The sequence below is a fragment of the Lissotriton helveticus genome, chromosome 8 (genome assembly GCF_964261635.1).
Source record: "Lissotriton helveticus chromosome 8, aLisHel1.1, whole genome shotgun sequence".
NCBI lineage: Eukaryota > Metazoa > Chordata > Amphibia > Caudata > Salamandridae > Lissotriton > Lissotriton helveticus.
The window spans coordinates 223,584,781-223,608,838 of NC_136069.1; the positions used below are offsets into that span (position 1 = coordinate 223,584,781).

Sequence of the window (24,058 nt, forward strand, 5' to 3'; positions counted from 1 at the left end):
TGTACTCCATGATTAAGCCCCACAGCTATATCGTAATGTCGCCTGCCTCTCCCCTGCCTTCCGCGGGAGCTCAGACCTCTGCAGCCTCGTTTTTAAAACCTTAGTGCTTTACTTTGCTGCTCATTATTTTAAACTTTAAAACTTACTTGTTCTCCCCCCAGGGACCCTGCTTTGTCCTGTGGCCCTCGCTCGCCGCCACCAGCGAGCCGCCCCTTAGCCACGCCCACTTTCATTAGGCCACGCCCACTTTTAAATTTAAACAGGAGCTGATTGCTAGCTCAGGATCGCCTGCCTCTCCCCTGCCTTCCGCGGGAGCTCAGACCTCTGCAGCCTCGTTTCTAAAACCTTAGTGCTTTACTTTGCTGCTCATTATTTTAAACTTTAAAACTTACTTGTTCTCCCCCCAGGGACCCTGCTTTGTCCTGTGGCCCTCGCTCGCCGCCACCAGCGAGCTGCACTCCTCCTGCAGGCGGCTGATCTCCTGGGGCTGGCGGGAGGCCAGGGCGGCTGCAGCTGGGCCTTGCTGTCTGTTCTCCAGGCCTGGGGGGCAGGAAGGCTTGGCGCTCACCAGCGCGCCCTGTTATGAATGCTGCCTGTACCCAATGTGCCCTCGTTCCTCGCCTGTGCCCGGACCCTCCCTACTTCCCTCGATCTGTCTGTAACAGAGTCACTGCTCCTCCCACTCTCTCTCTCTGTCTGCCTGACGCCCTCTCGCCTATCCTCCTATCCTGCCATCTCTCTCACATCCTGACATCTCTCTCACATCCTGACATTTCTCTCACACTCTCTACCATCCGGCCATCTCTCTCTCCCATCCTGCCATCTCTCTCCCTTCCTGACATCTCTCTCTCCCATCCTGCCATCTCTCTCTCATCCTGCCATTTCTCTCACACTCTCTCCCATCCTGGCTGCTCTCTCCCATCGGGCCACCACCCTCACCCTCACTCACCCTCACTCACCCTCACTCACTCACCCTCAACCCCTCACCCTCACCCCCTCAACCCCTCACCCCCTCACCCTCAACCCCTCACCCTCAACCCCTCACCCTCACCCCCTCACCCTCAACCCCTCACCCTCAACCCCTCACCCTCACTCACCCTCAACCCCTCACCCTCACTCACTCACCCTCAACCCCTCACCCTCACTCACTCACCCTCAACCCCTCACCCTCACTCACTCACCCTCAACCCCTCACCCTCAACCCCTCACCCTCAACCCCTCACCCCCTCACCCTCAACCCCTCACCCTCAACCCCTCACTCACCCTCACTCACCCTCACTCACCCTCACTCACCCTCACTCACCCTCACTCACCCTCACTCACACTCACTCTCACTCACTCACTCACTCTCACTCACTCTCACTCACCCTCACTCACCCTCACTCACCCTCACTCACCCTCACTCACCCTCAACCCCTCACTCACCCTCAACCCCTCACTCACCCTCACTCATCCTCACTCACCCTCACTCACCCTCAACCCCTCACCCACCCTCACCCTCACCCACCCTCAACCCCTCACCCTAACTCACACTCACCCTCACTCACCCTCACTCACCCTCACCCTCACTCACCCTCACTCTCACTCACCCTCAACCCCTCACTCACCCTCAACCCCTCACTCACCCTCAACCCCTCACTCACCCTCAACCCCTCACTCACCCTCAACCCCTCACTCACCCTCAACCCCTCACTCACCCTCAACCCCTCACTCACCCTCACCCTCACTCACCCTCACTCACCCTCACCCTCACTCACCCTCAACCCCTCACCCTCACACAGTGCAATAGGTCTCGGAGCATTTGAGTTAGAGCTTTTAGAATTGTTTATGGCTTTTTTTATTTGTAATTCTTTAGCATTGGCTACAGGAAACAAAAATGCTAAAGATTTACAAAAAAAACCCATAAACAATTCTAAAAGCACTAACTCTAATGCTGCGAGACCTATTGCATTTCCAATGCTTGTTAAAACCTTAGTGCTTTACTTTGCTGCTCATTATTTTAAACTTTAAAACTTACTTGTTCTCCCCCCAGGGACCCTGCTTTGTCCTGTGGCCCTCGCTCGCCGCCACCAGCGAGCCGCCCCTTAGCCACGCCCACTTTCATCAGGCCACGCCCTTAACCTCACTATATATCATGTGTCTCCCCCGTACGCGCAGCGGACGGGCGCAGCGGGCGCGCCTAAGGCAAGCCCGTCTGCGCCCGTCCGCGACGGTCCGGGACCAGGGGCCATGCACCCTGCCCCTTCTCAGGTGTATACCTCAGCCCAACTCATTGCTCTCACTGCGGTCTCCCCTCCCTCACCTTCACTCTTGCAACACATTGACACACTTGGCATTCTCGTTTCTCCCCCTGTTCACCCGACTCCGGCTTCTTCTAGTCCCATTCCTCCTGCTGCTGACTCCCTTCGCCCACCCGGCTTCCCCTTCGTCCCTGTCCCCACTGCAGCTTCTGCCTTACTGCTTAACACCCGCTCTGCTGTCAAACATCAAACAGCTCTCTTCAACCTCCTAACCACTGATTCCCCTGATTTCCTTTTTCTGACTGAAACCTGGTTCACTGCTGATTCCCTTCCCGACCTCTTAGCCATTCTCCCTGACACCCATTACGCCCTCCGGGCTGATCGCCCGGATGGTAAGGTGGGGGGAGGGGTGGCGATGATCATTCGGTCGACCTTCAAATTTCAACTCCTCAACTACCCCCCTTACCCAACGTGGACTAACTTGTGGCTCGCTCTCTTAATCTTTCTGCCCCCCTCACTGTTGTCCTTGTGTACCGCCCCCCTCAATCCATGCCTTCCTTTGTAGCCTCCCTTCAGGACCTTATGGCCACTCTTGTGGTCAACAATTCCTCCGTCCTTCTGCTCGGCGATTTTAATTATTGGCCGGGCGACCCCATGGAAGACCTCCCCTCCAAAGATTTTTCGGGCACTCTTCAATGTCTAAACCTCACTTCTCACGTCTCAGTCCCTACTCACACCCAGGGTCATATCTTGGACCAAATTTGGTCCTCACGTCCCATTGTTTCACCCCCCCTCATATCCCCATGCGTGTGGTCGGATCATTTTAACATCTCCTTCTCTATCCATCTGGGAGCGGTCAATAAGTCTCCCCGTCCGAAAAACATCTTAGCTCGCAATTGGAATCGGACCGACCTTGACTCCCTCTCGCTCACTTTGGCCTCCTCTGCCCCTAACCTCACTAATATTCCTCTTGAATCCCAGGTTAAGGCTATCGGCACATGGCTCTCCTCTTCGTGCGATCTAGTCGCCCCGCTTAGAAAGATCAAGGCGGTCCGTCCATATGACGCGCACAAATGGTTCTCCCCAGAACTTAAAACACTTAAACTCGACCTTAGGCGGTCGGAACGTCACTGGAGACGGACCTATTGCCCCTCTTTGCGCGTCAAATACAAATCACTCCTCTCTGAATATAAAAAAGTGATCCTAGCGGCTAAAACCGCATACTTCACCGAGAGAGTAGCTCTCGCGGCTAACAAACCCCGTGAAATCTTCTCTCTGGTCCACAATCTCGCCACCTCTGATCGCTCCACTCCTAGTTTAGTTCCCTCACAGTCCCTCTGTTCTTCACTTAACGACTTCTTTATCGACAAGATCGTGAAGATTAAAGCCAACATTCCTACAATGCCTCAACCCCGTCCCACCTGCTTCCCTATCTGTCCCTCTTCCTCTTTCGCCCTTTTCCCTCCCATCTCCACCGATTTATTTTTAAAACTTTTGGTCAAAACCAAGTCCGGTTCTCCTGCGGATTGCGCGCCTGCACGCATTCTCAAAACTCTTTTCACCAACTGTCCTGCCCCCCCCTCTTGCTCTTCTTAATTACTCTTTGGCTCTTGGATCTGTCCCCTCTTCCTTCAAATCCGCTATAGTCCTTCCCATTCTAAAAAAAACTGGCCTAGATCCCTCTCTTCCTTCCAATTTCCGCCCCATTTCTCTTCTTCCCTACCTCGGCAAGATCCTTGAAGCTCATGTCACCTCCTGCCTCTCCACTTATATAGAGGAGAACGGCCTCCTTGCATCCCACCAGGCGGGATTCCGCCCGGGCCATTCCACGGAGATGGTGGTCCTCGCGGTCTTGGACGAGCTCAAGGGGAAGGCCGATTCCAACCTCCCCCAAGCCCTGGTCCTTCTCGATCTGTCCGCTGCGTTTGACACGGTTGACCATTCCATCCTTCTCGACCGTGTCAGCGCAGCGGGCATTCGGGGCACGGCCTTCTCCTGGCTGGCGTCCTTCCTGCGGGACAGGTCCCAGGCAGTCCATCTCTCCGGTTTTTCTGCTCCCCCCGCCCTGTCACTTGCGGTTTTCCCCAAGGTTCCTCTCTCTCCCCCCTCCTTTTCAATCTTTACATTCACCCCCTCATCACCTCTCTCCTTGAGCTGGGGGTCTCGGTGTACAACTACGCAGATGACCTCCAGCTCGTCTTTGATCTTTCCTCTTCCCCTGATTCTCTTCCCAAGTTCTGCTCCATTTTAGTCTTCATCTCTGACTGGATGAGCGCTAACCATCTGAAGCTCAATCCAGACAAGACGGAACTTGTTCTCACTGGTGGTCCCTCCAACCCTTGGTCCCCTGCACATTGGCCCCTTTCTTTTGGCCCCCCCGGTGCCCGCCTCCTCTGTTCGCACTCTTGGTATTAAAGTCAGTCATGACCTATCCATGCACAGCCAGATCAGCTCCGTCGTGTCTTCTTGCTTTCTCTCTCTTCGTTTAATCCGGAAAATTTCACGCTTTTTTTCTACCGATGCACTTAAATCCATATTCATGGCCCTTGTCATCTCCCGCCTTGACTATGGGAATGGCCTGTACGTGGGCAAACCGGCTTACGAATCCCGCCGCCTACAGGCCATTCAAAATCAAGCTGCTCGTCTTATCCTTTCCCTCCCCAAATCTTCTCACATCACCCCGGTTCCCAAATCACTTCATTGGCTTCCAGTTCACTTTAGATCCTTTTTCAAATAGCTTTTCGGGCTCATTTCCGTTCTGCGCCTCTGTTCATCACTTCTCTTGTTTCTTCTCATGCCCCGGTCCGCACTCTCCGCTCTTCTTCTCTTTCTCTTCTTCATATCCCTCGCTTCCGTAAATCCAGAACGGGGGGCACTCGGTTCTCAGTCCTGGCCCCCCAGTTCTGGAACAGTCTTCCTCTCTCTATCCGTTCCATTCCCATCTACACTCACTTCCGCAAAGCTCTTAAAACTTTTCTTTTCTCTCAGGCATTCCCTTCCTAAAACCTCCTTGGGTTCCCTCTGCTGAGCTCTGATCAGGTCCCCAGCGCCAGGAAGCCGTTCGGCCACCGTGCGCTTTATTAAATACTTTATTCATTCATTCATTCATTCATGTACACCCTGATCCTCACATTTACTATTGTGCTAATTAGTATGTTTTGCTTAGGAACGTTAAGAATTTAAATTCAGCTAGAGTAGGTTTACAAAGTTAACAGTTTTAAGTTTAAAAGAAAAGGAATTGACAGGAGAATTTTCCTGCTAAAAGTGGCATTTGCAAAACAATTTCTCTTGTTACAAACCTACTTTCGTGGTTTACTCGCCTGTATTTTTTTACTTTGTGATGTTTACCCATTTTTAAACATTTGAAATACATTTGATTGCTAAATGAAGAAAAAAAAAAGAAACTGGGCCAAGAGGATTATGCTGTGATTTTTTAAATGTTCTTGTTTGTTGTATAATGGTTTGGATTCCACAATTAAAACAGATAAACTTGAAACTGTGTTCTTTCATGTTCAGAGCCTCCAGAAGTTGTTGACACAACAGTTATGGCTGGAGATTCAATATTGCTTCATCCACAGGAAAAAGCAGCGAGAGTAAGAATGGCAGCTGAGCGGCATCGACAGGTACTGAGAAGTTAATCTTTTGGCAGTTATTTAAATGTGTGCTATTGTGAGAGCTTATGTTCACTCATGTCAGACTAGTTAAAGGTAGTTAAAGGAGTACCTGAACTCAGAGGGTCACCTTGTCGCAAATTTTGTTGCATCTGGGACAGCTCTTGTTTTCATAGTTACATTTTTCCCTGTTCCCAACTTTTAATAATGTGGAAGTATGAAACTGGATAAATGCTTTCCATGTTAAAGAACAACATTATTATTAACTGAAAGTGTAAATGAAATGTATTATAAATGTAATCTATACGTAAAATTGTATTGCGATTTTTAACTTATTTTTTAATGTATTTCTGTGTGTTTTTTGTGTGATATGCTGTATTTCATCCACTTCAAAAACATTTTGGGAGGTATAAAGGCTGGAAAGCTGAGACAGATAGTTGCAGAGACAAAGCAATTCATGCATTAAACAGTGCCAATTGAGTGGTTTGATATTCTGAGCCTTTAGGCTTTAATTTTGGTTTACAAATTTGTTGGAATAGCCTTCTTCATGGGGATAAGGCCCACCAGGTCCACGCACTTCCTAATTAGAAGTGCAGAATTGGTGCTGCTCTTAAGTGACGGTCTGAGTATTGGAAGGTGCAGCTGAGGAAGGTGATATCTTGGGAATGTTAGGTCACCTGGAATCCTTTGACTGCAAGCAGACAGGCAGCTCGTGACTAGCTTTATTCTTGCTTTAACCAGATGACATTACAGTTATAGGCATGCCCATCCTTTGCAGAATTTCTTTAGATTATTAAAAAAGCGTAAACTCTTGTTTTGAGGGATGGCTTGTTTATTTCTATTCCATGTCAAATGCAGTTACTCACACCTTCTTATATCCTTTTAAAAAAAAATATCTTCCTGAAACATATGGATGACTTTCAGTCTTTTTCAAATCACATTTTCAACTATAGGGTGACAACAGTCTTAACTCACTTCTTCCGTCTGTGAAAGATCGTTGGAACCGCATTTGGTTCAAGGCATTTGCTTAATCCAAAATTCACTGCAAAATAAATTTGATCCTGCCTTCACTTTATAAAATAAATAAATGCCACCATGTGCATGGGCAAGGCCGGTCTGGATTCATGCAGTGATACCCCTGCCTGTCTAACTGAAGCACTCACTAACTCCACATGATTTGAAATCTGGCCGCTTGTACACTCCTCAGATGATTCTTTCAGGATCACATTTGTCCAGACCTTCAATCTCTTCCCATCCCCAAAAAATCTGTCAGTCCCATCTTTTTCACAAACCAATTAACAAGCCTGGTCCTGGCTATCTCCGGAGCATCGGGCACTTTTTTACCCTACTTATTGACTCCAGTTTGTCTCCGCTCTTTGTTCATCCACATATAGTGACATCGTATTTGGCAACTAGTTGGTGCCTATAGAGCAAGATTCCAGAACTCCTTTCTGATCATGCACAGGTTCTTGAAACCCTACCTGTTTACCAAAGGCTATTTAAATTCCACTCATGTTCCTCTCGTCTAAGCAATGTTAAGCTTCTTGTTGAAATGCTGGCATTATCAAACTCCATAAATCAATACATTCTTAAGTCTTTAGTTTATTATAGAAGCAGTTAGCTATAGGGCACCTCATGCTCTTCGCTTTAAGTATTATGTGTATTGAATGGGTATGCCTAGACATGATTTCTTTCTTTTGTCAACTTTCTTAATTTGTTTATTTCTTCAGTCCTCCCCTCCTCTTTAAAAAATATGGCTTTGTAAGCAGCTAAGGATGACTTTGGAAATCTATGTTCTCCTCTTTGTGCATTACTTTCAAAGCCTGACATTGGTTTGTATTATTCTCCGCTTTCACTCCAACTGAAAGCTAAAAAAGGATCCTTATGCTTGTTGGCTGTTTAGTTTGATCCTGTTAAGTCTGAAAAAATACTGTTTGCTTTTCAGAAGAACTGTGTTTGTGTGTTGTTACAGAGCACGGGTACTCTCAAACCTTTTCCCTGGGGCAAAAAAGTATGGTCTGTGATGTGACCGAGGGCCGCATTGATGCGGCCCTGGGTGTGGTGGTTGGGTGGGGCAGAGATTGCTGATAACATGGGTGTAGGGGAAGCGAAGCATATGCATCCAGTAGCTGAAGTACACAATATGAAACTTGAAAACCTGCTATTAATCCTAGCTTCCCCCACATTCCCAAATGGTGTGATCCTAGATAGTGGTTTTATTTCACTTTCCTTCCCTTTTCTACATAATCACATATCAGAGGACCTCCAAATACATGACTTTAGGATATGTGCTGTACAAAACCTTCTCCGTGTTTGATTTAATAAGCTATAATGTTGTTCAATTCTAAAAGGAACGAGGCTACCAAAAGAGTGCACAATATAACTGACTTGTCTCTTTAGTTCACTATTGACATTGTTGTCAGGTTGGGGGTGGGGGTGGGTGTAGGAGAATGAATGTTTCTAAATTCATTTTTGAAAACTATCACTTTTAAAATAATACTATTCAATGCATTGATATAATTTGATGTACTAAGATGAGAAGTTTCTGCATGTTAATTAAATCCACTTTTTGAATTTTGAAGAGACTTTATCATATGTTTGCACTATTGCTGCAAGATATCTTTAAAATGTAAGGTATTCCTAAAAGTGCAGGGCTCCATAGTTAAATCCCTTTTTTAATATCAATTAGCCTTTAAATAAATGATCTCCTGTTTATTGACCATCTTTTATTTATTTTTTTGTGTTGAGCATACAGTGGCTCAGGGCTGCTGTTGGCCAGGGGTCTCCATGTAAAGGTCAAGAGAGCCACATGTGTCCCCCAGGCCGTACTTTGAGTATCAATGTTAAAGAGGGCAAAACTACATGCTCTATTACATGCATTTGTATCAGTGAATTCATAGTTCCTTTACCGTACCCAGGGATTGGCCTGCCTATTCTCCCCCAGGAGGTTACAGAAATCCTTTCTACCTAAATGGAAACTTGTATTGTAGTTGCAACTTGTTTATCCTGGTTTATAGGCTAAAAACACGTTGATGGTTCCAGTAAGTGGTGAAAAACTTTGGAGGAGTTTTTTGTAATATTATGGAAGCCAAATTCTACCTTCAAGCTTGCACAAACACTTATTTGTTAAGTGTATTGTCACCAAAGGCTTCATGATGATAAAATTGACCATGCAAATTGATAGTATGTGGATGGACAGCGTACTGGGGCAAGCTTTCATTATGACGCAGTAACTGATTAATCTTCTTTTAGATGGAGTCTTTAGAACAGCAAAAGCAGCAGCAATTGGCATTACTCCAACAACTGGAACAACAAAGAATAAACTTGCAGGAGAACTTCCAGAAAGCTCAGTTACGAATGCAAGAAAGCTGTAGGAGAGAGTCTGAGGACCCAGTGCAACCAGACCTGCAGATGCTTAAGAATGTAGAAGTGCTCCACGGCAATAACGACACAATTCAACAAACGGTAAGATGTAAATTACTGCAAAGTATCAGTACCTAGCCCGGTTAGTTAATCAAATGTTTTTGATTTGACTACTGTGCAGGGATCTGGAATGCATTAAGCAAAATCTCAACTAGAAATGTGTAGCTTGCCTACTCTTAATATTCACACACTATTGTTATATCACTGCACTAGATAGCAATTTTTTGTACATTACATCCTGTGCTGCAGCCACTAAATGGTAACTTTCTGCAGTACTATAAAAAATGTAGTTAAAGGATAAGCTAACTGGGGTGGTGGGTGGCTGTATTAAAAATGGTGATTATTCAGTTGCTCCAGCAAATATTGCTGATGTACTCAAAATATTTGCTTCTGATGGATGCCTCTAACCTCAGATTCCTCACCTTTAGATATACCCCAGGCGCCAGATTGGATTCAAAGAATTTTCTTAAGCAATTCTGCACTGGACGGGTAGATGGAACTGTGCTGGCTCCTTACCGCCCTGGGAGTGATGGAGACAGTCTGCTGCGTATTAGAGCTACCCTTGTGCATTGACTACAGTCCCTGTCCTCCTTCACTTTCTAGAGTGGATCTGGAGCGCTACTCAAAACTTTGTCTCTTCCAACAATTTTGAAATTATTCAGAGATATTGTGCTGTATCCCCTTCGAAACAACAGGCTTTAAACCGTGCAGAGACTGCGTCAAGCAGATGTCCTTCAAAGGCCCACTACAAAGTGTGACTTTGGTGCCCAGGCTCTGGTCACCACTCCAAATTGCCTGACCAATGTGTTCTAATGCACCCGAAGGCAGTTTGAGAACCAAAAACAAAGCTGTACATCGCGAGCATAAGTAATAGTTGCAGTCTTGCCCCAGGCCCTGCTCCCGCTCCAAGTCGAGGGCCTAATCCCAGTCACAATACCATTCCAGGAACCACTCCAGTTCCCACTCAAAATCTTCAGATGAGTCAAAGTTCAAAGACAAGACACTCAAGTGGGACTCCACGCCATCCCGCCACTCTGATTTCAAAGAGAAGGCATGAGGGCTTCACGTTAGTTCTGAGCTGCACTCCCTCGGTGCTTCCGCTGTGGAGTGGATACCTCAGCTGGCCTTAACACGCCCCAGGAAGACCAGGCCATTGTCAGCCCTGCAGCCAATTGAGCCCTTTAAAAATGGTCTTGCTGCAACTCTTTAGTGTGCTTCTGCTTCCCTATGGTGCACCTTCGACTCACAATGAGCCTTACCGCAACACCATCTGTTCCTATGGGACCCTTTACTGGGCCCATGCTGACCCTGGTACAGATTTCCACACCAGCCCTTACAGCCACACCAGTTTCCAGGCACCTCGACTCTGCTATTGACTCAACCGTTGATGATAGAAAACCAGTGCTGACACCCATAGCTGACCTGTTTCGATGTTGTCCTGAATTTGATATATGTTGTGCTTCAAGATCGCAACAGTGCAACTGGTTATTATGCAGCCTGTCTCTAATCAATTTCCTCTATCATAACTGTAGGAAGGTAGATCCCTGACTATGGTTGCCCCCAACTTTTTGCCTGGTGTTTTGCTGGTTTTCTGACTTAGTTGACCTGGGGCCCTGCTATTCAGGACCCCAGGCCTACTGCTCTCTCTGTAAAATGGATTCCATGTACCTTAGGTACATATCTAAATTGGATACTGAGTCACCTTACCAGTCCCTGTACAGTGTACCTTAGGTACCCAGGGCATAGGTGTACCCAGGGCCTACCAGGGGCTGCAGCATGTATTATGCCACCCCTGGCTGGCCATCCAAATCTGACACAACTGGCTGCTTGACAGCTGGGGCAAGGTGGTGTAATCACCCTTTGCTTTAGATATAGTATACCTATATCTAACCCTAAAAATGGACACACAGATCTCCTATCAGTCACTCCTATGGCAGGCCTTAACAATCCTGAAGGCAGAGTGCTTGGAATCGTGTGAGATGGTGCTCTGGCATGAGCTGAGCCTGTCTGCGGCTTTCGGGATCCATCCCTTAGCCGTTTCCATGATATCGCATACCATATACTCTTAAGTGCATTATAATCCTCGCGGTTATATGCCAACTCTGGTATCGCTTTATCAAAACATGTCGAGTAAGGTGTCATACGAATTGGAATACTAACCCCTCTCCAATTCTGGCGACGGGGTTAGCATTCCACCCTTCTAGAGGGACACGACATGTATGTAACCCCTAACCCCGGTTAAAGTCAAACAGAGCCTCAGCTCCACAAAATGGATGCTGCCACCGAGACACAAGTCTGCCCTCCTGCTGCTGGGAGTCCTCCCAGAGCAGGAGATAAGGACAAAGGGTTTCCTGCCAGGGGCGGTGCCAGCACCGTCCCAGACAGGGTTTTGTGTATTGTAGGTAGGCAGGGCTTTAGAGGAAGGTGACTGCACGTGGCACCCCGGTGCTCACTGTGCATAGGCTGGCTGGAACCAGTTCCAGGGTCACTCCAGACCCTGTGCTGGGGAAAAGCCCGCCAAGGAAGTGGGTGTAACCACCCCCCTCCTAGTCCCACCCATAGGGCAGGACTTAGTCGCGTGCCAGCCCCTTTTTACAGGATAAAGGTAGAGACTGGCCCCCTTCCAAATCAGATCATCTTTGAATCCTGAAACTACTTTCCACGAAAGGAACTCAAGACTTCTTCCTAAGATTTCTCCCTTGTGACTAAGGAGTAGTCACCCTGCATCCGCAGGCACCATCTAAAGAACACTGCGGTCTGCTGCAAGTCCTTCCTCCGGAATCCGACTGCCCAGCTCGACGAGAACCGGCTTCCCTGGCACCTCTGACCTCTTCCTGCATCATCAGTCACGCTGAGATTCGTGGGTGTGACGAGACCTCGAGGGACCGGCCATCTTCAAGACTGCACGACTTCTTTCCAGCAAGCCCGCCGAGTAATTTCCTGGTGAGTGCTTTGGGGTCCGAGAAGCCCCGACCCTGAGCAGCTCCAGCACCGAAGTGCAGCCTCCCAGCATCTCCACGATCTGCGTGGGGCCCTTCTGCTTTTTGCTGCTCACCGCGTTGTTTGGCTACTAGCCCGCTGGCTTGTGGCCTTCTGAACGACGCCCGACGACACTTCTGCTGCTGGTCTGGTTGCTCCAGGCTGGCCCTTGCTCCCTTCCAAAAGAGGAGCACCCCGGACCCTCCTGGTTCACTCAAGACGCCATTTTGAGTCCACCGCGTGGGCTTGAATTAGCCAAGGCTTGTTGCCCAATCCTGGGTAACTTCGACGCCGACAGCTTCATCCATCGTGGGACAGCTCGCCTCTCCATCCTGGTCGCCGACAACGCCTCCTGGTCCGTGAGATCTGCAGAGCCAGCGTCGCCCACTCACCTAGTCGAGGTGACTTCGCCCGGTGCCATCCTGGTGCCCACTTAATCACTGGCTAGTGATTCAAGAACTTGGTCCCCTCTGCTTTCAGGTTTCTTCTTCCTCGATCCAGGCTTGGATCCAAGGAACTTTCCTTCACTGGTCGCCTGCCAGCAACTTCTTCCTTCCAGGCTCCTGGTCCGGCACGAGGATCCCCGACGTCTTTTCAGACCTATGCAGCTGCAGCCCCTGGGCTAGGTAACTTCGGCACTTCGGTGTCCCAGCATAGCCTCACTATTCAAGGGTCAGGATCCACTGTCGTTTTCTCCCTACCAGGTCGGGTTTGCCCGTGAACACTAACTTTGTGAATTCTAGTTCCCATACACTTTGTCCCGCATCCCGCGTGAGAGTGCACACTCTGCACCCGAGTCCCCTGGGCCTCCTAGTAGTAATCTAACGATTCCCTAGTCAAGTCCTAGCGATTCCAAAGCCTATTAGTACTGTTACTTACCTGCTAGTAATTCGCATTCCACTTTTAGAGTATATGGTTTTTCGTGCCCCTCGGGCATTTGTGTATAACGTGCTAACTTAAGTATTTTCGTAAGAGTTTTGTTGTGTGCCTAGCACCCTGTCCTCATAAAGAGTACAGGGTTGTTGTGATTCTAATAAATACACTGTTTATTTTCATAACACTTGTGTGGTGTCCTTTCACTGGGTGTTCAAGGGGTAATGTGATGGTAAAACAGCTGGCTTAACACGCCCTCTAGAGTCTTAGCCTTAGACTGTTCGTATCCATGCTACTAGGATAGCTGGTCTATAAGGTTGACTTACAACCAATCATCAATAAGGGTTGTTTGGACTGATATATAGTGATCACTAGAATAGTGAACACTGCACATCAGGCCAACTTCTCACAATAACGCATCCGGTTTATTCTCTTGTTAGTTCTGGCTTTGATTTTATAATAGGTTGGGGGGGGGGGGCTCATCTAGGGGACTTGACTATCAGAGGCCTCCGGTCTCCAGTAGAGAGCCAGTTCCATATCAGCCTTCAGGTGCTTCATGCCATTTTTTTGGCTCTGAAGGTTGGCCTACCGTCAAACAGGAAAAGGCTGGTTCAGGATCTTTTTGTGGACAACAACAGTTATGTGGCACTGCAACAAGCAGAACAGGATTGTGCCCTGGGCCTTGTGTCTCTCGGGCTGCCTAGAGCAACAAAACATCTTTCTTGTGGCCAACAACATGGTGGGGTTCCTGAAAGTAAGGCAGACAAATTAAACAGATTTTGCCTGGCAGATCACGAGTGGCATCAGCATCTGGAGGTGGCACCTGGCGTACTTAATCAGTGGAGAGAGTGCTGGATAGATCTGTTCACCACCGCCAGACGTGTGAATGCTTTTTCAGTGGGGGCTCCCTTTAGGCGACTCATTCCGGCTAGAATTGAACTAGAGAAGCTTCTGCACCTTCCTGTTGCTACCTCTCTTACCCTCAGTTCTGAAGATGATCAATTATCATCGGCCCCAAGTTATCCCTGCTCTGGGCCAGTAGAGTCTAATGCCTGAAACTCCTGAGCATTGGCATCTGTCCTCTGATAAGGGTACCATTTTGTGATGACCTCCCAATGGGAAGAGTCCTTCATCCGAGCTTCCCCATTTTATACTTCCATGCCTTTAGATTAAGCCTTGGCAATTGACTGCATTCGAATTGCTGTCTCATGTGACAGATGTCATTCTGGCTGCCAGATGGCCCTCCATGAAATCCACATATGGGGCAGTAAGTTTATTACCTGGTGCGGTGACCCTTATAAACTAATTTTTCAGACATTCTGTTTGTTCTTTCTTAAACCTATCAAAGCCATGCAGTGGTCACCGGAAAATGCTTTTGTATTCCCTGTAATCGTTTCTGCAAAAGAAAGGGAAGGCTGTGTAGAATTTCATTTCCACACCATTTTCTCTCGTATTACGAGTAGGATTCAGATGGTTATGCTTTGGGTTCACTTCCACTCTGTTTCTACCACTTGCCTTAATACTTTTTGCCCACTTCCTCTCAATAACAACTCAATCTTATGACTGCATTTCCACCTGGCTTTCCCCTTGATCCCTGTTCCTCTCAGATTATGCTGAATGCCTCGCCTTAATCCTGCAAACCCTTCTATCCATCTACATGAAATCTATTGACATGGCCTGTGTTCCGGAGGCCTGGAAAAGGGCGCTTGTTGTTCTGCACTTAAAAATAGCCCACAGGTGATCCCTCTAGCCTTAGTAATTATCATCGCATTTCACTTCTCCTTTTCCCCATCAAACTGCTTGAGAAAGCTGTTAATAAACGACTCTCTGCTTTCTTTGATTCAATGACATTCTGGACTCGAATTAATCTGGGGTTTGGCCTTTTTATTGCACCAGGTCAGCTTTGGTCTTGGTGCCTGCTGTCCTAAGACTGCAGGTGGATCAGGACACTTCAGCCTTAATCCTGTTGGATTTGTCCACTGCATTCGATACAGGCTTTCACTTTCGACTCTGTCTTTTTGCAGTAGGAGCTCAAGGTTTTGCTTTTGCCTGGGTAAAAAATTATCTTTTCAATAGATTTGAGGCTGTCTATTTTGCCCCCAACTGCTGTGAAATAAAAAGATCTTCCTTTCAGGCTTTCATGCTCTTCCCTGAGCCTTACTCTTTCTAATCTGTATGCTTTTCCTCTTGCTCAACTCATCCGGCCCTTCATTTGTAAGATAAGCTGAATTACCTCCCTTCATGCTTGCTTCATTCCTCCAAGGCTGATTATTCCTAGTTTTTGCAGGATCCGGTCTGGCTGATGTGCTTTTTTGGTTATGAAGTATGAAAAAAAAAAAGTGATGGATAGAATGCTTGAATTAATCTCTGCCACTGGTAATTACTCTGGGCCGCATTCAAGTCCATCGTTATTTTGCACATCATACCACCTCAGTTTTGACCCAGCCATATGCACATCCGTTTTGACCCTGCTCCAACCAGAGCAGTCCTGTCCGAATTGGCAGGCCAGGTCCCACCTTGAACCGGAACACAAACAACCCAAGATCAGTCCAAACATCATCACTTTTTTGTATACTTCATTGTCACGCCCTAAGTGGGATGGATATACACAGATGTGGTTCCTATACACATTCCCACTGGAAACAAGCCATACCTGGCTGATGAGCTGTAAAAAGGGTAAAACTGGTCCTGGGTTGCTTGTGTTCCAGTTCATTGGTGGGATGGACTGTTCCCTTTGGAGCAGGGTCTAGATCAGAGGTCTTCAAACTTTTGTCGGCTGAGCCCCCCCCATCTAAACCTTTTTACACGTCAAGCCCCCCCCCCCCCCACCCACCCACCCCACCACCAACTGACAATAAAGTTCGTGAAGCTGGTACTCTGCATCATTGATGGCCATTCCCTCCTGCAGAGCCCACGTCATGTAGGGCAAATAATATTAAATAAAGTAAGAGTGCTTAGTAAACTGACATGTTTGTAGTGCTTGTGCTTATTATACAGTTCAAATGAAAAGTCTCCAAGAAAACATTAGCCAAACAAAATTACATTTGTGCTTTATTTTATTTATTTATTTTATTTTACAGAGTTTTATATAGCACAAACTTGACCCGAATCGGGTATCAGAGCGCTTTACATAGCACCAGTTGCATTACATGAGGACACATTCATTTCTTTTGTTAGGCACGGGGAGATTAAGTGATTTGCCCAGAATCACAGGATGTGCAGCGTCATTGCCGAGACTTGAGCCCAGTTCCCCAGATTCCAGGTCGACCACCCTAGCCGTTAGGCCGTAAATAGCGGTAAAGTTTTTACCTTTTCCAGTAAAATGGACAACACTGTTCCAAGTCTCAGATTAAGCAATTCAAGTCTGTACTTAAAAATCAAGCTATCATCTTACTGCTACCCAATCGATGTTACCAAACAAAATATGCATCCATTTTTGGAACTATTAAAAATCTAAAAATGTATGGACCCTTCATGTCAAGTAAATTAAGAAGCAAGGCTTTGCTTCTATTGGAATCAAAAGAATTGCCGTAATTACCACAGGTTGTCAATACAAGGGCAATACTTCATAAATATGTGGTATAAGTAAAGTGTAGTTTTCATGCAAAGTGAGCATTTACTTTAGTGACCGGTGAAGTCTAGGTGTAAAGAGCATGAGTTAAATAAAACATTTTTTTAACATAAAACAGAATTTAGGATAGATTAGTAAAAAACACTTCCAAAACACAGGTCAGGGGTGTGCTTGTTTTTCTCCACAGAGACAGTCAATGTGTGGATGGATTCTTGCTTCTGCCATCCTTAAGTTGCGCCTCACTTCCAGTCTTGTGCAATACCCGGAAACGGGAGTGCTCACAAAATTTTGTAATATATTTTTTGCTGTTTTATATAGTGCAAACATGACCCAAAGTTATTGGAGTGCCTTACAGGTGCATCTTTTACATTACACAAGGACACATTATTTGTAAGCACAGGGAGATTAAGTGATTTGCCCAGACTCACAGGATGTTGAGCAGACACCAAGAATTAAACCTGGCTCACCAGCTCCACAGTCTTCAGCTCTGGCTGTTGCGCCACATCCTTGCCCCAATACAAGATATCAGAAAAGGGGGTTGCACAAAACATGCCTTCTGACACAATTAAAAAATCTGTGGTTATGTGGAGTATGGCCAGGTGTTGCCGTGCCAGTAGGAGCCCAGCCACAGTTTTCCAAGAAGACCTAGGGGGCATTTACATCATACACATGTGATATAAGTGGAGCCTGGGTAAAGTGCTAAACATGTAGCCCTGCCCCTTTACCTGCGACATTGAATCAGTAGTAAAGGTCAAACAAAAGCCTGAACAAAAAACACTACATAAAAAGAAAAAGTTACATTCTTTTCAGTTTTCTATAAAGGGATTCCTATTCTGTTAAGCCTACAATCATGCCTTTTATGACCAGAGCCTAGGAAGTTATGAATGCCATTCAAATGTAACAGGAAAGTTTAAATGGTTCGCTATCAATAGGTCAGTTTTCGGTTCAGACTACCCCCAAGCATATTTAAAAAACCTGACCAGTTTAGCAGCCATTATCCATTCTGAAACTCCCTATCGAGGCAGCATAAAATGGGTCGCACTCGGGCTGTGCATTTTGTGCTCCTTTCTTTTTGCTATTTTCTGCTTTTTGTGCCCTTTTGTTATCTGTACCTTCTTTGAGCTTTCTGTACTAGTTAGTGCTCTTTTGTGCTCGCTTTGAGCTCTTGTTTGACCTGTGAAAAACTCGGGCGTGCCGGAGATAAGACTCCAGACACTGCCCAGACGAGTCTCCAGCAGCCCGAGATGCAGCAGCAGCTCCGGCTGAGAGACACTAATTAATAGCCCTTGAAGCAACAAAGGAAGGTTAAATGGTGGGGTGGAGAGCGCGCCCCCCCGTGAGGGGATGCTGCGCCCCCCAGGGGTGCGCACCCCACAGTTTGAAGACCTATGGTTTAGATTGTTTAGCATATGGCTAGGTCCAAACTGAGGTGACATGGTGTGCAAAATAACGATGGACAGGTATGTGTCCACTGGGTAGTGGTTGAGTACTAATTCAATTAATTAATTCAATTATTCATTTTTTTTGTGTGTATATGTCGGTGTTCTTGATTATGGCAGCCAAGGCTTGGAATGCCATGCTATCGCATTTCAGATTTTTTGCAAAATTGCTACCTTTTCATATGACACTGAAAACCTGGGTATTTGTCCTATTTGGCCTAGTGCATAATTTTGAATCCCTCAGCATCAGGATACATTCAAGGTAATCACATGCTATGCAAATTGCTTTACATTATATTGTATTACAGTAGAGGACCCTGTTAAGGTGAATAGTCCTACATCCATATATTCTCCACACTGGCAAGAAACAGCCCCATAAGGGTTGGGAGCCCATACCACCAGAGCTACGGTTGCTCCAATTGGATTAATGAGAGGTGTGCATATTCTAGATATCTGTCAGGCTGTGCTATATGCATTGGTGCATATGTACATGAAGCACTACTTCTGTAACAGCCAGGTCCAACAAACATATCATTTTACCCGTTCGTCTGCAGGACTTTTTGGTCTTAGTCTGGTTCCCAGACCCTCCACCTTTGGCAGGTACTTCTGCAGTATCTATTCAAAAATAAGAGGTTAAAAGAACCTTCCGAAGAACTAGTTACCTTCCTTTGGTAATGATCTTTCTGTTGGGTACTCTATCTAATCGCAGGTTCCTCCCTGATCCCCCACTTCCTTGCTCTGTGGAGTGATCTCTATTTAACATCTTAAAAGGACCCTGGGGCGCGTCAAGAGAAAAAGACAAGAAACTGACAACTGTGTGCAAAGTGGCACTTATATGTAATGCCAATCTGCCACTTCCTGGGTTTTATGGAGCACGCTCGATGACGCACAGCACCACCTATTGACTCGCAGGAGTACCACTGAAGAAAAGTCTCCAGATCCAGGTTGACACCTGAAAAAGGAGGATATTCTAAAGGAGAGGAGTATGTAGTTAGGTAAAGTATCCACTAGAAAGAGCATTACCAAAGATAACTAACTTGTTCATCATTTTAAAACTCTTTTTCATGCAGTGATCAGTAGATTGTTCAGCATAGTGTAGCAAATATAAAGCTTACATTGCCAGGATATTTCCTGTTTACACTAGAATGCTGGGTAAGGTTGAGAACTCCCTGGCATATTCCTTGGTTGTGTGTAGTTACATCATTATTAATGGATAGTGGTGAAGACATGGGAATCCTGAAAGAATTTGCAAGGGATGGAGAATTACAACTTCAGGTCATGCAGGGACAATAGAAGTTAGAGACTGATTGGGGCATTTTGTATACCACGCAGAGGTGCAGGTAAGAATTCAGGTTGTCATTCTTTTTATTTTATTTCTGTAATTGTACCATTTTTAAAAACAGCGGTTTTAAATCAAAACTAACATGTAACTGTCTATTCAGACCAAAGCTGTTGGAAGTCCGGAAAGTAAAAGGCTCAAAGAGGATCAACACCTAGAGATAATTCGGAATTATCAGCAGCGTCTTATCCAACAAAGCAAGTATGTGGTAATTTCTAGTAAATTTCTTAAACTACAGTCCGCTATAAGCATTCTGTTTTTCACATTGCAACATGTTTTTTATTGCATTTTTATTTTTTATATTTAGGCAGCATCAGCAATCTGTTGAAGATGCCAGGAAACGACTTCAGGATTATCAGAATATGCTAAGTAAAAGATATCCCTCTTTGTCTACAACTTCAGTGGACCCCTCTACTGGCCAGCTAAAGGGGGCCCTTTCTGTTGGCCAATTACCTGGAACCTCTGGAAATGTGCCTTGTAAATTATCTCCAGGAACAAAATCCCAATTTGAACTTGTTTCCTTCAAAGAAAATTTGGAACCTTTGGCTCCTTGTCTCTTGAACACTGCAGTTATACAAAGGGACTCTGAGCAGAGTTCGCATTTTGCAAGGCCACAAGTGTGCCCTAGCCAACCAGCAGATCAGTACCAGATTTGTCAGACTGACTTTCAGCAGACTCGCCAGAGGCTTTCTTTGGAATCTGAGGCAGTTTTTGGTGCGTTGAGTAAACAGCCAGACTCAGAAACCAGACAACCACCTTCTTTGCGCAGCCATCTTGAATCTGGTGCATTGCCTGAACCAACTACCTCATTTGGGTCACAGTCGCTGACTGATTTGAAGCTAATACAGCCTAGTGTGCCCAAAGAATATTTTGAGCAAGATCAAAAGACGGTTGTAAAATTCTGTAAAGGCCAGTTTCTTCCAAAACCACCCATAGCTGTGAACTCTGCGGAGGAGTTAGTTCCTGATTTACCTGAAGTTCCTAGGACTATGCTCGTTTCACCTGAACCAGTTGCCACATTACAGCCCCAAAGGGTACCACCATCTCTGATTCATGCACAGCCTAGGTCTTTGCCTTGTGAACAGCACATTGAGAAAAAAGCAGTTCATGAACCGCAGACATTGAATGGATATTTCCCTTTGCCTCCTTTTTCTAACCCTTTACAATATCAACAACAATTGTTGGCTTCTTCAAAGGAAATTCAGAATCAGCAAAATCACCTTAAAGAACTACAATTGCAGCTGGATCAGCAGAGAGAGTTGCTGCTCTCTAGGCAGAAATTGCAGGAACAAGCTCTGATACAAAAACAAAATGAGTTAGAATCACAGATGCAAAGGCAACAGGAGGCTTTGTTTGATTTTCTTCAAGACAAGCAGGTACATTTTAAATTATAGTTGTTTGAAGCTTTTAATGTATTTAGATAAAATGCTTACACAAATTAAATCTTTGGTTGATGCAGGCATTGCAGAATATTTGAAGTATATTATTTTCAGAAGGCAGTGTCTTTCTAAGGCTCATACATTTTTTGATCCTCAAGTTAGTCTTCCCTTTTAGTACTGTACATGAACTTTCTTGCTTCACTCTTGCACATACGGGCATGCAGCACTTGAGTAAAAGTGCCAATCGCAAACATTTCCCTAGCACCCAAGCCCTCAAAAAAAGCAAAAAAAGGTAAAAGCACTCTACTAGAATACCAAATATCCTGTTTTCTGTGTCTTTCCCCGCCAATTCCAACCTCCCACCCTGTGATGGTGAGCAGCTGCTTTGAACTTTTCAGTATTTTTTTATGTGATTTGCTTTTTACAGAGAGGTGTTGCCGCTTGACTAAAATACAGTCAAGTGGTACAGGCCAGTCCCAAATGTCTGAACGTCCAATCGAGGGGTTCTAACAGTCCAAGATAAGTTTATTTTTAACGCCCCTACCACCTTCCAAAGGCTTTTGAACAAAGTCCTTGCTGAACTGGAGTCTTTTAGGGCAGCATATCTTGATGATATTCCTGTCTATAGTTCCACCTGGCAGGATCACCTGATCCACTTTGGAAAGGTCCTTGAGGCCCTGCAGCATGCAGGACTCACTGTCAAGGCATTCAAGTGCCAGATAGGGCAGGGCTCTGCTGTATACTTAGGTTACCTTGTATGTGGAGACCAAGTTCAACCCTTACAACCCAAGATCCAGACTATTGTGGATTGGGAAGCTCCAACGACCCAGACTCAATTCAGGGCATTCATTGGCTTGACTAGGTATTACAGAAGATTTGTGAAGGAGTATGGCACCATTGTCACCCCCTTCACGGAATTGCCCTCAAAGAGGCAACCAAAGAAGGTAAACTGGACAGTAAGCAGTCAAAATGCTTTTGAGACTCTGAAGGAAGCAATGTGCTCTGCACCTATTCTAAAACCTCCAGATTATACAAAGCAGTTAATCGTGCAAACTGATGCCTCTGAGCATTATATAGACTCTGTTCTATTCCAGACCAGTCATGATGGCCAGGACCAGCCTGTTGCTTTTATTATTAGGAGGTTACTCCCCAAGGAACAGCATTGGAGTGCAATTGATAGGGAAGCCTGTGCAGTGGTTTGGTCCCTGAAGAAGCTGAGACCTTACCTGTTTGGGGCTCACTACCTTGTTCAAACTGACCTCAGGCCACTAAGGTGGCTGATGCAGATGAAGGGGGAAAATCTAAAACTGTCCAGGTTGACCATCTCCCTATAGGGTATGGACTTTACAGTGGTACATAGACCTGGGACTGACCATGCCAGTGCAGATGTCCTATCCAGGTTCTTCCACTTAGACATTGATGACTATTTTGGGGACGGTTAGTGTTCGTCTCATTCTCTTTTGTCTGGGGAGATGTGGGTTGTGTAGGAAATTTCCCTTTTTATCATGGTAACTCGCACTTTTTGCCACTGGTACTGATGTATTTCGACTGATGTGCACTGAGTCCCTACTAAACAGGCTCCAGTGCCAGTGCGCTTTCCCTAAAAAACAAGGTAAAACGACCGAATTGTAAAACAATTGGCACACACTTTAGCACCCTTGTGAGTCCCTAGTAAGTTGTACCCCCCTGGTACCTAGTGCCTGGGTACTAAAGAGGGTCTGTCTGGGCTGCAGCATGTATTATGCCACCCTAAGGGACACCCTTAACAAGCATTTACAATGCAACGGTCTCGCCTTTGCAAAGGTTGGAGCTATTGGCATTGTAAATGACACATTTTTTATTTATGTGTTGGTTTTGAAAACAGATAAATAGATGGCATTGTCATTTACAATGCCAATAGCTTAATCTCTCGCAAATGCCACACAATAACACACAGACCCACACACACAGACCCACACACACAGACCCACACACACAGACCCACACACACAGACCCACACACACAGACCCACACACACAGACCCACACAGACAGACCCACACACACACAGACCCACACACACACAGACCCACACACACACAGACCCACACACACACAGACCCACACACACACAGACCCACACACACACAGACCCACACACACACAGACCCACACACACACAGACCCACACACACACAGACCCACACACACAGACCCACACACACAGACCCACACACACACACAGACCCACACACACACACAGACCCACACACACACAGACCCACACACACAGACCCACACACACACAGACCCACACACACAGACCCACACACACAGACCCACACACACAGACCCACACACACAGACCCACACACACAGACCCACACACACAGACCCACACACACAGACCCACACACACAGACCCACACACACACAGACCCACACACACACACAGACCCACACACACACACAGACCCACACACACACACAGACCCACACACACAGACCCACACACACACACAGACCCACACACACACACAGACCTACACACACAGACCCCCACACACAGACCCACACACACAGACCCACACACACAGACCCACACACACAGACCCACACACACAGACCCACACACACAGACCCACACACACAGACCCACACACACAGACCCACACACACAGACCCACATACACAGACCCACACACACAGACCCACACACACACAGACCCACATACACACAGACCCACATACACACAGACCCACATACACACAGACCCACATACACACAGACCCACATACACACAGACCCACATACACACAGACCCACATACACACAGACCCACATACACACAGACCCACACACACAGACCCACGCACACCCACACGCACACCCACACGCACACCCACCCACACCCACACGCACACCCACCCACACCCACACCCGCACACCCACCCACACCCACACACCCACCCACACCCAGACCCACACACCCACCCACACCCAGACCCACACACACAGACCCACACACACAGACCCACACACACACAGACCCACACACACCCAGACCCACACACACACAGACCCACACACACACAGACCCCCACACACACAGACCCACACACACACAGACCCACACCCCCCCCACACACACACCCACACACACCCACACCCACCCACACATACACAGAGCCACACACACACATACACAGAGCCACACACACACA

General features: G+C 46.6%; 1 protein-coding gene across 4 annotated transcripts in view; it reads left to right on the top strand.

The window, feature by feature from the left end:
• CEP295 (centrosomal protein 295) overlaps positions 1–24,058 on the top strand; it is a 627,693-nt gene that overhangs the window by 203,682 nt on the left and 399,953 nt on the right. For all 4 annotated transcript variants that reach the window (XM_078656965.1, XM_078656962.1, XM_078656963.1 and 1 more), the window contains 4 exons: positions 5,757–5,863; positions 9,104–9,316; positions 19,579–19,676; positions 19,783–20,851. In XM_078656965.1, coding sequence (XP_078513091.1) covers positions 5,757–5,863; positions 9,104–9,316; positions 19,579–19,676; positions 19,783–20,851 — 1,487 coding nt within the window. The remainder of the gene's footprint in view (positions 1–5,756; positions 5,864–9,103; positions 9,317–19,578; positions 19,677–19,782; positions 20,852–24,058) is intronic.